Below are 16678 nucleotides of genomic sequence, written 5' to 3' on the forward strand. Positions count from 1 at the left end.
CTATACCAGCATATGGCCAAAGTGCTGTCAAAATACAAAAGAGGGAGGATTTAATTCTCTCTGGAAGTTTGGGTAGGGCATCAGAAAGGAGCCGAAATCTTCAGGGATGAACAGGCTTTCTACAGGCTTGAGATGGGTGCTGGCAACGATGGTGGTGATGGCGCTCAGGAAGGCATTTGCTCGGCTGGGGAACCCTGTGTACCCACTGTGAGGGCTGGATGACCATCAGACCACTTCCAGTGATTCATTAGCCTCTTGGCCAAGCACCACCATAGCCAGCTGAACCAGTTTGAATGGGAGTTGGTATTTCAGGTCAGACCTCAGGTTTTTTTCCTCCAGAGTGGAGGGTTGCCAGGTAGAATGAAACGTGCCCAGTTAAATCTGAATTTCAGATAAACAACGAATATTTTTTTAGTAAAGACCCCAATATTTGGGACACACTTATATTAAAAAAAATTTGTTTATTTGAAATTCAAATTACTAAAAACTTTGACTTGACTTTTTATTTGTGTATTTTATTTACTACATCAAGCAATCCTCCCAGAGTGGTAAGAAACTGGCAGGTCTGCTGTGGCACAGATAATAAATAACAACACCCCACCATGACCCCAGCTTTCTGTAGCCTTCCCAGCCAAAAGTCTCTCCAATTGGAAGCCAGAGAACAAGCTTCCAGAAAAGAGACGCTGTACCTAGACAACCAAGGCGCGAACCCACCCGACGGTCCGCAAGACCCGCGTTTAGAAATGCGGTGCATCCTGGGAGTGAGTTTTCTAAGTTCGGATTCGCTTCCGAAGGCCACGGGACTACAACTCCCAGGAGCGCCAAAGAGTTGCTGCGAGGCACGCTGGGAGTACTGGTTTTACCCCGTCGAAGGGTCCCGGTGGGCTGCTTGTGTAACAAGAGCCCAAGGCCGATTTTTAGAGAATCTCAATATTCAGAATTCATATAAAAGGTTAAACCGAGGATTAGTGCTTTCAATACAGAGAAAACAAGTCTTCCGGGACATAGTGGCAACTGTGCAGGCGCCCGCTGACGTTACACCCCGCGCTGAAGGGTGGGGACTGAGCGTCACTCCTGCATGTGACCCCAGCGCCTCTTTGTGATTGGCTGTTCCGGGGGCGCGGCGCTCGGGCGCGGACGCCCCTGATTGGTGCTTCGGGGCAACGGGGCGGGACTCCGGCTGCAGCCGCGGGAGGTCCGGACACTGGCGGCCATGGGACTCGCTGGTAAGTGCGTGTCTGAGCTTCCCGCGCCGGTGCTCCCTGCCGCTTCCAGATGGGACTGAGCTGCCCTCAGGGGAGCGTGGCCGACGATGCAGGGGGCGAAGCCGAGCCGGCTTGAGGGTCGGAGGTCGGGGTCGAGGGTCTCCGGAGTCGAGTGGGGCTGAGGGTGCGCTGGGGCCGCCGAGCTGTAGCCGGTTCCGCGTCGGCTAAGGCGGGCGGGGCGAACGGCTCTGGGACTCCCGGCCTCGACCTCCTGCTCTCTCTTTGGCCGTTTTCCTCCCTTTGGGCCTGGCGAGACCCCGCCTGACTGCGCCGGGGTCGCTGACTGAGCGGGGTCATCCCTTCCTTGGCCCTGGCGCTCCCCAGCGACCCCTCAGCGAGTGAAGCTGGAACGGCGCTCGGCGGGTGGGTGGAAGCACCGTCCTTTTGACCGCAAGCCCCCGCCGGGTCACCCTAAGGCTTCTCTGGAGTCTCTGCTGATAATAACTGTCTAGGAACTTGTTGACCGTGGACTTTACGGCCGTCTCGCATTTGCCGCTCAAGTGGCTGGGTGGGGACCTTGGACCGATCGCTCAACTTGTCTGGTTTCTCATTCGTAAAATGAGAGAGGTATTCACTAGATCTCCAAGCCTTTCTTCAACTTTAAAATTTTAAGATTCTGTGATTGTGCCCTTTGTTGAGCTTTTACCCCATGAAAGTGTTAGGCGTGATAACCGTGATAGGCACATTTCTCACAGAACATTGCAGGTTAATGACAGAACTTTAAATGATTTCATTTGGTGCTTTACTCACTGTTTTCGTTACCATTCATCTTTTAAAATTGAATGGAACTGGCAATTCGGGTTTAGGTGACAAACCACAGTAAGAAAATGTTCGTGAAGCCACTTAAAAGTACAGACTTGAAGAATCTTATGATTTGGTAATATTGAATTGTAGTTAGCAAATTCAGCTCAACAAACAGTCATTGAGTATTTCTGAGACAATATTTAAAATAAACATGACTTTGTTGGAGAGAATAGACTTTGCACAAGCTGTTACTTTGCATTTTCTGAGTTTGCAGTGACATCAGAAACTCAGACCTTTAGGATGGCTTCCCATTGTATAGTTGAGTTTCTGGAGGCATGGAAATCTCATTTGTAAAGCTGAGAAGGAGTTTCACTCACTTTCCAAGATTCTCTTTAGCTTTAAATGTCTAAGAATCTGTAATCATACTGAATATTGAGTTGATGATTTTTGCGCTGATGATCTCGGGGACCCCTGAGCTGAACATTTCCTACTTTAGAGGTATAAAATGGCCCCAGATCCAGCCCGTCTCTAGTTTAGTTTTTATCTTTCGATTCCAAACTGAAGGGAGGGATACTCATGGAGGGAAGATACACATAACTGAAAGTTTAAGAAAATGAGGGGAACGGTTTGATTATCACCATTGTTGAACAGGGAAGGAGAAAATAAGGTGTGTGGCATGTGCTACAGGTGACACTTTAAAAAGCTGCTCTCAAAAGACAGTTCTAACTCCAGGTATATTTTAGTGTAAACCACAGACTTAATACTAGCGAACTTGATGAGATTCACTGAGTCAATGGCTAAGCTCTAAAGTGGGGTTAGCAAACCTTTTCTGTCAAGATCCGTGTGTTTTATTATGTGAATGAACTGGTTTGTTAACCTGGCAAAGTATTCTATACTTTGGTGTAACAAACATTATTTAAGATTATGTGTAACAGTATTTTTAGAGCAAAATTAAGATATAAGGACATGCAGAATCTAGTTTTGTTGTATGACACACAGTAAGTACTAAGCAAGTAAATGCTGTCAAATGCATGAATTCATCATACGCTTTGTTTTATTTCTAGGGGAAAAGCTAACAGATTAACATTAAAAGAATATTTATGTCTGGATTTGGAGTGTGGAATGTATTTTGTCTCTGAGCTTAGATCCTTGTTTACTCTCTCTTTCAGGTACTAGAGGACACATATCTTAACTGGGTTGCTCTAAGGACTAATGCCTAAACCATCTCAGCATGGCCTGTAGAGGAGGAGGTGGGCATGGCCAACGTCCCTCAGCTTCACTCTCCCATGTCAGCCCTGGACGTCTTTCCACGTGTAGAACCTGTACCCATAATATATGCATGGTGTCGGACTTTTTCTACCCAAATATGGGAGGCGTGGAAGGCCACATTTACCAGCTCTCTCAGTGCCTGATTGAAAGAGGGCACAAGGTCATAATTGTCACCCATGCTTATGGAAATCGCAAAGGCATCCGTTACCTCACTAATGGCCTCAAAGTCTATTACTTGCCTCTGAAAGTCATGTACAACCAATCTACAGCCACGACCCTCTTTCACAGTCTGCCATTGCTCAGGTACATATTTGTTCGGGAGAGAGTCACGATAATCCATTCACATAGTTCCTTTTCTGCCATGGCCCATGATGCCCTCTTCCACGCCAAGACAATGGGCCTCCAGACAGTCTTCACGGACCATTCCCTTTTTGGATTTGCTGATGTCAGCTCGGTGCTTACAAACAAGCTTCTAACTGTGTCTCTTTGTGACACAAACCACATAATTTGTGTCTCTTACACTAGTAAGGAAAACACTGTGCTAAGAGCAGCACTGAATCCTGAAATAGTGTCCGTCATTCCTAATGCTGTAGATCCTACTGACTTCACTCCAGACCCATTTAGGAGGCATGATAGTGTAATAACTGTTGTTGTTGTCAGCAGACTTGTTTACAGAAAAGGTAATGAAATGATAGCTACAAATGCACTGCACAGCCTTTTTTTCCTTGTAGAAAGCTGTTGAATATTTGTGTTATAATGACTGTTGGGCTTTTTGTTTTGTTTTATGGTTTCATAACAACTGCGTTAAATACAGCAAAGAAGGGTCTAATAATGTTTTATACATCTTAAAGGAGAAATTTCTGGAACAGTGGTAAATGCTATCCCCAGCCCCAGCCCCCCCCCCCCCCGATGTTTTCATAGTTATTTAAAAGGAAAAACAATAACCTGATGTTGTTTAATAGGTCAGGTCTTTTAAAAATTTCCGTACACATGCAGTAGCAAGTACAGGGCCCAGACCATCACATAACCCTTTCTTTTCATTGCAGATATTTTGAAAACTAAGAAAATCGCAAGGGTGAAAACTAAAATCAGCTGTAACTGTATTATTCAGGGATGACCCTAATGAACGTTTGATTTATAGCTTTCCTGTCGTTTTTATGCATACACTCAAAGTCAGTGAGCTTGTTCTGCACGTGACTGTTTTGTAGCGTGCTTATTTCCTTTAATCGTAGATAAGATGTTAATAATGAATTGGCACGTAAGTGCTAAAGGGGGGTCAGATAGCCCAGAGTCTGATCCTGGCTCCATCCTCCTGTGTGATCGAAGACAAGCTACTTGACATCTCCGAGTCTCAATTTTTTTCTGTTGTGTGATTTGGGCAACATTGGTAATCTTGTGAGGTTCAGTGATGGTTCCTGTACAGTACTTAGCCCAATTTGTACTCGGTATGTGTCTGCTGTGCACAAGGAGGATTGTTTTAGTGCCTCTGCAGCACTTTATGGATGCCGCAGTAGAATTTGTAGAGCCTTGCTGACTAAAAGTCTGAAGCAGTCCAGTTATTCAAAACATAAATGGTTTTCTGGATGGTATTTGAAAACCTGTCCAGCAATCAAAATTGTCACTAAAAGTGGGGAATTGTTAAAAAGATAATATGTAAAACCCCCCCCTTTAAAATATTTTAATTTACTCAAAATATTATTACCATGCACTGAATCACCAAGAATTTGGTTTAGGCCTGCAGGCTTAAGAGTACTGGTCCACTGATTTGAGCTGCGTCATCTTTCTTGCACAGTCACCTTTAAAAAGCATAACTTACAGTTGCCAGTTTGGGTCTCTTGAATGTGGTGAGAACCTAAAGGCACATGAAGTCATGTACTTCTGGATTTTTCATTTGTTTTTGACCTTATACAGTGGTTCAGGATATCCCCTAATCTGACAAGGTTTTTTTTACTGTGTCTTTATTGAATTTTTCAAACCGTTCAGCTTAGTTTCACAGAAACTCATTTTGTCCATTTTTGTGCTATTTAAATACTGTAACAAGTATAATAAAATAGGCGTCAGACAGATTTGTGGACAAATGCAGCTGATTCTTGGTAAGCATGAAGCTCAGCGGTGGGATCAGAAGTGTCCCAGTGTACTAGGGAGTGGCCTAAAATCCAGATGTGGGCCTTGGCCACGATGTTTTACCTTTGGAATGGAGAGCCTTGGTCCATGCAGTGATCCACTAAGCAGAGGTTGGTGAGAAAACTTCTACTGAACTGCGTTTTTGGGGGTGAAGGCAATGAAATGCTTCCATTCCTTACTTGAAGAAGATGTGAATGGAGCAGCATTCTGTGTTCTGAAGCCCTCTTGGGATATTGGTAATGTGTTTGTTGTAACTTAAGAAATGTGCCTATTTTGTTTTTTCACCAAATAATATACCTTTGTGAGATAGCTAGCTGAGAAAGCATATGATGCGTGCATTGTCAAGGATCAGAGCAAAATTAACTTACCTGATCAAAGATTGAACCTTTACCTTTACTTCACTAACTATGGTATTTTAACCAGCTGAGCTAACCACCAAAGAGTGAAGGTACAGCCTTTCCTGTTCTCAGTTCAGTCATTTAACAAATATTTATCAAACCCTTTCCGTATGTCAGGCACTGTGCAAAAAGTAACATTCTGAGAAGGAATGGCCACATCTGTAGTTCAAAAGTGAGTAGTTGTATTAATGGTCCATTAATTATTAATAAATTAATTTCTTTAGGAGGTGTTCATTTGGACCAGATATCAAAGGCCACTGGAACATATTAAGTAAGAGAGAATAAATCAGAAGTCCTATTACCCAGGATCCCTGGCCTCTTCCCTCTTCCATTGAGCCTGTTTTGCTCTCAGGCAGGGTTTAGCAGTGCTCACGTGCATGTGCAGACATGCCCCACTTCTGCTCTAGTGCTAATGATGACTTACATTTATATTCTGCAGTTGATAAAGCCTGTACATGGTACAGTACCTAACTTGACCCTCCCAGCAACTGTAGGGTAGATGTTATCTGCATGTAACAGACAAAGAAACTGAGTCTCAGAGGGGGTAAGTAACTCACCCAGGTTAACACAGTAAGTAACAGAGATGACAAGCCTGAGTTGAGCTCTTCTGCAGTTAAGGTCTCCTGTTCCCTCCACCCTCAGCCCAGCCACCATTATCCTAGGTATAGATTCAGAAGATTCTATTAGACTGTGCTTTAGAAGCACTTCAGATCAGAGCTTTTCTTGTCCATTTTGTGAGAATATGGCAATTGAAAGTCCTTTGGTATGTTTCATTGTGTTGGACGCTTGCTAGAGGCACGAGAACAACTTCTTATGGGGAGAAAAAAACCTTTATTCTTAGAATAATAATATAGATCGTTGATAATATTAATCGTTTCCGTTTCTTTTAAAGTACTTGTCAGAATTAAACAACAATGCATTTAAAGCCCACCGCCAGGTATAGTAAGCCCTCAGTAATTGTAGCTATTGTTACTAATTATGATTATTGCTCTAGATGTGGGGTTTGGGGTTTTTTCCATTTAAAGAATGGATTCTTAACCTTTGTATTAGAAGGGAGAAAGGGCAAGGAGGGAGGGGAAGGAAACAATTATACGAGGTAACTTGTTAAAAGTCATTAAGACACCTTCTGGTTTATCTAAAAATCCAGTTGATGGACTTGGTAATAAGCTTGAAACAAAGATAGGTAAGATTTTAATGAGAAGCTTTCATAATTCAGAAAAGCCACATGTGGGGCTTCCCTGGTGGCGCAGTGCTTGAGAATTCGCCTGCTGGTGCAGGGGACATGGGTTCGTGCCCCGGTCCGGGAAGATCCCACATGCCGCGGAGCGGCTGGGCCCGTGAGCCATGGCTGCTGAGCCTGCGCGTCTGGAGCCTGTGCTCAGCAACGGGAGAGGCCACAACAGTGAGAGGCCCGCGTACCGCAAAAACAATAACAAAAAAAAGCCACATGTGAATTTATGTTTGCTAATGCAGTCATATTTTGAAAATACTAGCAGAGTTTACGTAATAAATCCTACTTGGAATTATTTAATAAAAATGACCCTATATATATTATTTCTCCTACCATCTTTTTAATAATTGATCTGCCTGTATTTGGGAAGATTGATAGAAGAAGTGCAGTTCTTGTGTATGTATGTGTATGCATTTCTTTAACTGGCTTATTTTACATTTACTTTTGAATGTGTATGATTTGTACTTGTTAATGAGCTAAATTCTTAAACATCAATACTACTGTCACTTTGGATTGCTACTTTCAGACTAGTAGGGCATGATTTATTTTGCTGCTTTATATTACCTAAGGTTGTATTTACATATTATAAGAAAGTTTCATTAAAAAGAAAAAAAAGGACCGAGATGCACCCTTTTGTTCTGCAGACTGTAATGATCTGGCAGTGGAAGTCCTGCCACCTTCATTCACTGTCATTCGGGGGAAGTGGGCTGTAGCAGATTTGGATGGACTCTTACAAATTTTGCTAATACCCTAGTGTTCGCTGCAAAGTCCTCTGTACAAACTGCATTCTCAACACAATGGAGGCAGCAGTCATATTTTGCTGCTTAGCCCTTTCCTATAGTAGGAAGTAGAATCATAACGCTGGTAGAATTTTGTAGGTGAAAGAGACCTTGGACTTCAGGTACGTCGGTCTGTTCATTTTCTCTTATCAGGAAAGTCCCATTATCAGAGTTTGCTCATAAAAAGGCTGGGTCAAGACCCAGATCTCCAGTCAACTCTCCTGCTCTGCAGAAAGTTTTAACTGAAATGTAAGCTACCTCAAATGCCATTTTTTAGCAGCAGGTGTGTAAACACAGGTGAATAACCTACAACACAATGTTGAAACGGAACAGAATAGTCCACGAACTGGGTGTGTGGAAGGTACCCATGGGTGTCAGTGTATATATCCTCAAGAACTCTTGGGGGACCCCTGGCAGTTTGAACGATTCCACCATTCCAAGAAAGGTTTAAGAGAATTTGTTTCTCTCCTTAAGTAAGGGAGGCATAGCTAATATTACTTTTCAAAGTGAGTGGATTCTCAGAAGTTCTGATAAAAATTTTTTTAAGGTTAATTATTGATAACTCAAACATTCAACTTGATGTTTTCAGGGACCGATTTGCTTAGTGGTATAATACCTGAACTCTGTCAGAAATATCCCAATTTAAATTTCATAATTGGAGGAGAGGGACCAAAGAGAGTCATTTTGGAAGAAGTACGGGAAAGATACCAGCTCCATGACAGGTATTGATGGATTCCATATTGTCTTGGGTGAGAAAATATCAGTTACCTAAAATTGGTTTTGGCTACATGCCTGCATTAAGTGGGCTGCTTCTCCTACATGTACTTGACATAAAAATGTAATGCAAGGCCTATTTAAGAAAAATTATATAAAATGGGGAACCCTAGTTAAGGAATTCATAATTTTATTTTTTCTGTTAGCCCAACATTATTTGACTTTAGGGGGCCCTGGTTGGGGCACCCGAGAATGCACAAAAAAACAGCTATTTGATTGGAAATGTTTGCAGATTCTCAAGCCATACTGAGTTGTGATTTAAATAGCACGGCCCAAATCATGTAAATTGCTCTGCATGTACAGATTCGAACATTTCTCTTCCTCGGTAACTTAGTTAACATGTGAGCTGTGTGCATGTGAAGCATCAATTTAAAAGGAACATTTTCCTGTTTAGAAACGACACTTTAACATTTACTCATCAAAGTGTATTAACATTTTCATTGAATGCAGACTGATTTTGGAGAAGATGAAATTTGATCTGTGTGACAAAAGTTAGAAATATGTTAGCTGTACAAGCTTTAACCAAACAGCTTTATATGACTTCCTTTTAGATCAGAGTTGGGTGATATTAATCTTTTGAGATGGAAAGCATTAGAAGCAGTAAGATTCTAAGTATAATATGAGTAGCACACTTGGCTTATAAATGGTATTTCTTTTGTAGCATGATTTTTACTCCCCTCTTTTTTCTCTCGTTTCAAAAATCAGAGTGCGTCTCTTGGGAGCCTTAGAACACAAAGATGTCAGAAATGTCTTAGTTCAAGGACATATTTTTCTTAATACTTCCCTTACTGAAGCATTCTGCATGGCAATTGTGGAAGCAGCCAGTTGTGGTTTACAGGTAAAAAGCTTTGAGGGCTTATTACACTGTTGGGGTCTCTGTATTTGTATTTTGAAAAATAATCAGATGCAGTCTGTAATATTTTTTTAAATTGGTATTGTTTATTTTCCTGAGAGATGAATTATGGAGGATCACATGTTCTTTTTTCCTTTTTAAGGTTGTAAGTACCAGGGTTGGTGGAATTCCTGAAGTACTTCCAGAAAATCTTATCATTTTATGTGAGCCTTCTGTAAAATCTTTGTGTGAGGGATTGGAAAAAGCTGTTTCCCAACTGAAGTCAGGAGCATTGCCGCCTCCAGAAAATATCCACAACATCGTAAAGACTTTCTACACCTGGAGGAATGTTGCGGAGAGAACTGAAAAAGTATGTCACATGCTAAGAGAAGGGTATTTGAAGATTGTGTCTTGAATTCTTACTTGATGTTTCACGTACACACTTGCTGCTTTTATATAGGTTTACCATTTCTGCTCTATTGCTTAAGTTTATGAAGTCTCTTCCAAGTGAAAAGAAGTGAATTCTGTATTACTTCTGGTATATGTTAGGCTAAGTTTCTAGTCAAATCATTGCATTTGACATCTGAAAATAGCAGTAATGCAGTATCTAGACCTTTCATTAAACTGGGCATGCAGGAGTTACAAAATTTTCTAGAAGTCACAACAATTAGAGGCAAAACTAATATTAAGATCTACTCTTAGACATTTTCTTGAGGCTCTTTATAATTCTAAAGCATATAGGTCTATTAGAAAATATACGGTTTTGCTTAGCCCGATTGTGGCAACTTATAAGTTACAAATAGTTAATCCAGGCTACTTCCTAAAATTCCCGTGTCACTTTTGCTAGCTGCTGTGATTTTTCTACAGGAGAGGGATTTTTGCATCTTTGGGCTGATTGAGAACATAGTAAGTTAGAATTCAAAAAGCACGTGACAAATGTTGGCAATAGGATCACAAATAAAAAGCAGCAGTAGAAAATTGGTAAAAGGACAGGTGCAGGAAATAGGTTAATGCCCTTAGGTGGGAGAGTACAGTTGTAGGAAATGCTTCCTTATTTCGAGGTCAGGACTTCATTTATTCTACTCAGTTGTGCCCTTTGTTTAAGTACCTCTCATGACTTCGTCTACCTCCTGCCTCTTATTATCACATAGCAAGTTGGATGGAAACGCTGTGCTTCTTAGAAATTGTGACCCAGAAAGACAGTTGGGAGCGTGGAGAAGGTAGTGCTTTATACTCTCCTTGTGTTCAGTGGAGCAACTAGTTTCTAGCCCAAAGTAGAGAGCAAGATGGAGCCGAGTAAGCAGAAAGGCTTTCTTGCTTGGTTTAAATTGTAAATTCCCGTACGTAAGGTGAGCCCCGATTTGAATGGAAATGCAACAAAACTCTTTTTATCTCTAAAAATCGTCATACACAGTTTGCATTGAAACATGAGAAGTTTCAACTAACAAACAGTTTTGACTGAAATAGCTCTGAGATAGCCACTTTCTAGAAGTTTTGCAATCGCGCCACCCGTATGAATTAAGTACATTTCCTTGTTTTCCTTTGGAAGTTGGGGTGCAGCACTGATTACCTGCTGGGAGCGCGTGGCAGAATCGCCCCGGGAGCCTTTTCGGGCTCTGTCCGGTTCATCTTCCTGTGCCCACTGCTGGATTCTAAAGTGACCCTTTAGGAGCAGAGGGGATATGGGAATGGTGGGCAGGGATATTTGGTTAGGCAGGTTTTTTCAGTGAAACCCACCCTGATTGAGGACCACATCTCTGTAATTGTGCCTTTACCTTCTTGATCAATGTCGTGTAAATCTCAGAAGTTTGCGCTGTTGTACATGATAAGTTTGGGGCAGAGAACTACGGTGACAGTTTGTCACCTTGTGTTAAAGGAGTGCATTAGGGTTTTTTTTAAAAACCACGAATTTTCTTTTATTTAGGCTTAAAGTAACAGTAGGACGTCTGTATTGTTTTCAGTTTTACAGCCTGGCAGTTTACAGTACACATTCCAAAAAAGACGTTAATCCTTGTCCCTAATGGATTGTCCTCCCTGTCATTCTCTCCCTAGTAGCAAATTGTTATTTTGTCACTTGAGATCATGAATTAACTGACTTAGAAATAAAGGTGGACGCACGGGTGAGTTTGTAGTTGCTCTTTTAATTCTACCTGTTCCACACAGGATGTTTGATCCCTTTCAACTCCTTAGTTTAACTGCTATTTAGAAAAATTGATCAAGAAATTAAATCAGCATTCATGCTGGAAACATACTTTTTCATGTATAATTCGCCAGTCTCAGCATAACGCTCGATATAATTCTGACTACAGTGTATTCCAAATGTCCTCGGGGTAGAGGAGCTAGATGAAAACAGCCCGTACCTTTCAGAGGCCGTTGACCTTTAGAACTTGCTCTGCACGTCAGAACTTTCTTGAGTTCAAAAGGAGATGGTTTACAGGTCTGATAACGTGAGAGTGACCACAGGTAATGCCCAAATGCCGTTAAAAAACGTGAATGCCGGCCCATTTTATGAGTTTGAAATAAGTATATTCAGGGACCTTTGTTTTTTTCTTTAATACTTCAGAGTTTAGTGCTTAGCAATACTTTAAAAAAGCAAGCCACCTACTACCAATGCTCAGCAATAAACTTTATTTTGTTTGCCACTGTTTGACCTATACCATCTACCAAAATTTCCCCCATCTCTTTCTGCTCCTTTTACTTGGAATCCGTGAAATGTCTCTGTATATTCTCCCCGTTTGTGCTCAGCAACACGGCGTCACTTGGGTGTGGAAAGAGGAGCCTCTCTGTACCCAGAAGCACACTAGATTGTTAACTCTCTGATGGTAGTTGAGTCAAGGAATCTTAAAGGGCCAGTCCTTCCTCCCTGCTTGGGGAGTCACTGCTGAAGTAAATATGGCCTCGACAGGTGGCCCGCAAAGCCGCTCCAGCGTCTCAGGACTTTGGAATTCTCATAGTTGGTTAAATATTGATGGGGATCCCCTAGGGGACAGGAGCCGTGGTAGATTCATCTTTGTACCACACGGTATACATACCCCAGTGTTTCGTCCAGAATAGGCACTCCATAAGTGTTGTCTCAAATGGCAATACATAGTGTAATCAGTTTCATTCGTCTCATCGTTTCTGTAACAACAGTGAAGTGTACGCGCCTTCTGTTGACATCTCTAAAGCACTCCTGGCCTGTGCAGGTCGTTGTTTATTGTGGCTCACGGTGCTCATTCTCGGCTCTCTCCCGCCAGGTGTACGACCAAGTGGCAGGAGAAGCTGTGTTATCGATGGACAAACGACTGGACAGACTCATCTCTCAGTGTGGCCCCTTGACAGGCTGCATTTTTGCTCTGTTGGCTGTATTCAGCTTTTTCTTCCTCATTTTCCTGAGATGGGTGACTCCGGATTCTATCATCGATGTTGCAGTAGATGCCACAGGGCCAAAGGGTGCCTGGACTCATCAGTATCCTTACAGGAAAAAGGTGGACGAGAACAACGAGGTATCTAAAACCAGGTAGAAGAAAGCCTGGATTGTGGGATTTGAAACACTTGTAATAGTTCTATTAAGACTATTGAAAATAACCTTGCTTTTTTTCTTTTTAAAGTTAATAGTAAGTTATGCTACCTCTTTATCATTCCGTGTTTTATTTTGAGGAAAGATAAACACTTATGCAATTCCTGAGTGTAGAAACTCCTTGCACTTATTTAAAATTTAGGAGAGAACATTGAAGCCACTCAGGTATGCAATTTTTCAGACTACTGAAATCCCTCTAGCAGAGATGTTTTAACGTTATATTTTGGGAGCTTTGGGTGCTGAAGGGCCAAACGTTTTCTGGGCATTTTTTGGCCAATTTTAAATGTTCTACCATTAATTAGACATTCACCAGATGTTTACAAGTTTTCTTTAGGGAAGTACAACAACTCTGTGAACTGTTTTAAGTTGTGTTCATACTACATTTATTAGACACTTAAGTCGTGTTCTTAAACTTTTATTGGGTATGCTCAGTAAGTGTTCCATATGATCAGCAGGTTTCTTGAGTAAAATGGGCTGTCAGCGACCAGCATGTTTTAAGCACCTACCAGGCATAGAACGTTGAACTAGATGCTTCCTGCGGTAAGGACCGGGGGTGGGGGGGGGGTGGGGGGGTGCATTCGCTCTTTGTTGATCAGTCAGATGGCTCACTTCGTCATAGTCAGGTTTGACATGAAGTGGTAAGATATCCGCCATGCCGAAAATGCTCATGCTTTTAATGCCGGGAAAAAATCGCCGGCGTACTCTCAGTTCTTCTTTGATCCTGTTGGATGCATTCTCCTAGGTCGAGCCTTCATCTTCGCTTGTGTGTATGAAAATACTTTTTGCTTTTTAAATACTAGGGACCGATACCACTGTTGATGATAGTGCAGAGAAACCCTCCACATCTCTCAGTGCATAATTGAGTCCTGTCAATGCCTTCTTGTTTTCCGAGCGCAGTGTACGAGGTGTGCCATCTCAAAATCAGCTGCTACCCTGTCCCTTTGATAGAAGTCACTTCCCTTCACTTGTGGCCTAGCTGATGCCTGATAAGTATTGTCAGTGTGCAGAAGTCTTGACCCCAGAATGTTTTGTTTATAGCCAATTGAGTCTGAAAATTTTAGGAACACAGTCTCTTTGTGGATGGATGTTGTTATCTGTAATCGTTGTGGCCCATAACCATGGGTTTTTAAACCCCCAGTTATCCACATGGTGTGTCTTATTAATTCTTTGAACTCCTTAGAATAAGTTTTTGTGATTAAGGACCGTGAAGTCACAAGAATGAGGCACTGGGGGCGCGCTAGTTAGATGCTGGCAGTATTGCGATTCTGTACAGGATTTTTTTTTTTAATGACAACATTCACAGAACTTCTTTTGAAAAAGTATCTTAACATAACTACTAATTGGTTGCCACTGATACATAAGAAATATATTTGTGTTTTGTACTAAAACACAAATGCAAGAGTGCAGTTTTTAAAATCTAGAAGTTAGGGGTTCTTTTGTTAAAGAAAAACAGACTGACCCAAACCATTAAATCTTACTGGGATTTTTATGCATAGAAACTGACTTATATAAATATGAAATAAACAGTGCCAATATTCATGATAAAGCAAGAAACTGTAACATTTGGTTTAATTTATTCTGTTCAGCAATTTTTAAAGGCATACTGCTGTTTTTTCTTGTATGTTATTTTTGTTTCTTAGCTTTTTTTCAGAATTGTCTATTAAATTGCCATTTAGTTCAGATGGAAAATAAATAGGATTTAAAGTTCTTGCATGAAACATGTAATTTGCATATTTTCCTTTTTTTTTCCCCTTTAGCAAATGGAAGTAAATCTGCTTGTTCTAGTAAATCTTAATTTTCAGGCTTCCTGAATACCTAAATTGTAACTGTCATTGTTGCACTGGTCAATATGTGGAAACATATTGTTCTGCCCTGCTACTTACATTTATTTGAAAGTGAACTTGCAGTGATGAGGAATTTATGAAAAATATATTGTATTTCTTCGGATGTTCCAAAAAGTAGCACATGTAAAACTGATTTATGGAAACATTGCTACATGTCCAAAAATAAAGACCAAAATGACATTTTGACATTTTTCTTGAGTTTGTCTTGTTTGAAGAACAGAATATTATTTACTAGTTGAGCAACACTGCCCCCAGCCCCTACCTCCCATGTTTTTTTTTTTTCAGTGCAATTTGATGGTTTGCTTAGTCTGTTAGAAAAACAGGAAATATCCTTCAGTTGATGAATTACTCTGTCATCTTTTCTTTCTACAATATTCTCTCTATTACTCATGGAATAGCAAGTTCAATTGTGCCTTTGTTTCCTAATCCAAACTCTTGTTTTTCAGTGCACTAGAGTTTTTCAGTGCACTGCGTGAGACAAATGAATACATCTGTACAGTACTGTGCATGTGAGCTACATAATTATGCATTATATCTTGCAAGCTATTTTAAGAGAAATTGGAATTTTGACTTCATTTACAGAAGCCCAGTGTATGATCAGGCCCCCCAAGATGGCTGTTCTCATGCTCTCTGTACATCCCCTGCCGGACCAGTGCCTGCTTCACCTACACCCCACTCACATGACTGACCTTGCTACATTCCTGCCCCGACCTGAGCTAGTGATTATTCTAATCTTTAGATCAGAACATCTCCACCTGATAACTTATCAAAGGAGCCGTGAGGGGCGTGCCCCTCTGCTGGTTTCCCTGGTAACTGATGAGCCCACCTGACGTCAATTCCCCTATAACTGGTAAATCTGCCCCTTCCCTGGGTAGCGAAGACTCCTGCCATGTCCCGCCATCCTGCCAGCTGCTGTCTGCCGCACGCCGTGGGGTGTCGCTCCAGGACCTTGCTTCAAATGTGTAAGATCCCCCATCTATCAAACCACTGCTATCTCTGTCGCTGACTGTAGACCCTTCGGTCTTGAGGCTGGGCAAGTATAGGGCTTGCAGGCCTGCGGGGTGCAGCCCAATGCCCAGCTTCTCCAACCCACTTTGTTGGAAGCAGTCCCCTACGTTGATATGTTCTGATTTATCTTCCACCAAAACATTTTTGGCTCAGTCAGGGTATCCTAGGTCTGTGTTTAGTTTCGTGAAGGATTTTTAAAGGCCTCTTTATCCTTCTCTGCATTCGCAAAAGAATCTGGGTAGATGTTAAATTGTATCATTCTATGGCTGGATTTTTAAAATCTGAAATTCTGAAAATTAAAGTTCTCTACAGATTTTGATTTGTATTCACAGTACTTTGGGGAGTTGGTTTTCCTTTATCCTTCATATTTGGTCGTGGCTCAGTGATTCTCAACTGGATGTGGCAGTGGTGATTTTGCCCCCTGGGGGACATCTGGCAGTGCCTGGAGACATTTCTGTTTGTTCCAGCTGGATAGGAGTGGGGCACTGGCATCAGGTGGGATGCTGCTTAATGTCCTATGATGCTTTTGGACTGCCTCCCACACCAAAGAATGATCTGGCCCAAAATGCCGGTAGTGCCAAGGCTGAGAAACCCTGGAGCTCTAGATGGTTTCGCCTCCTTCAAAGATACCATGAGTTAACTCCTTACTTCAGTAGCCTTTTACGTCCATCTCAAATGTAGTGCTCAAACGTGCTAAAGATGGTCTCTCTGAAAGAGTACAAAAGTCGACCTTCTCATGGCCAGCTTTTTTTTTTTTTTTTTTTTTTTGCGGTACGCGGGCCTCTCACTGTTGTAGCCTCTCCCGCTGCGGAGCACAGGCTCAGCGGCCATGGCTCACGGGCCCAGCCGCT

The 16678-nt window shown here is 41.8% G+C and overlaps 1 protein-coding gene across 3 annotated transcripts; it reads left to right on the top strand.

Moving 5' to 3' along the window:
• Positions 1-1172: 1172 nt before the first annotated feature.
• Positions 1173-15005, top strand: PIGA (phosphatidylinositol glycan anchor biosynthesis class A). 3 transcript variants are annotated; one of them, XM_060137388.1, is made up of 6 exons: positions 1173-1226; positions 3179-3958; positions 8400-8532; positions 9290-9422; positions 9580-9786; positions 12653-15005. In XM_060137388.1, exons 2-6 carry the CDS (start codon positions 3241-3243, stop codon positions 12917-12919), a joined length of 1458 nt encoding a protein of 485 aa, XP_059993371.1. In that variant the 5' UTR covers positions 1173-1226; positions 3179-3240; the 3' UTR covers positions 12920-15005. The 3 variants fall into 3 exon arrangements, with proteins under 3 accessions (XP_059993371.1, XP_059993372.1, XP_059993373.1); XM_060137389.1 differs by lacking the exon at positions 1173-1226 and adding an exon at positions 1768-1832; XM_060137390.1 differs by lacking the exons at positions 1173-1226; positions 3179-3958 and adding an exon at positions 5342-5512.
• The last annotated feature ends 1673 nt before the right edge of the window (positions 15006-16678 follow it).

The sequence above is a fragment of the Lagenorhynchus albirostris genome, chromosome X (genome assembly GCF_949774975.1).
Source record: "Lagenorhynchus albirostris chromosome X, mLagAlb1.1, whole genome shotgun sequence".
In the NCBI taxonomy this organism is placed as follows: Eukaryota; Metazoa; Chordata; class Mammalia; order Artiodactyla; family Delphinidae; genus Lagenorhynchus; species Lagenorhynchus albirostris.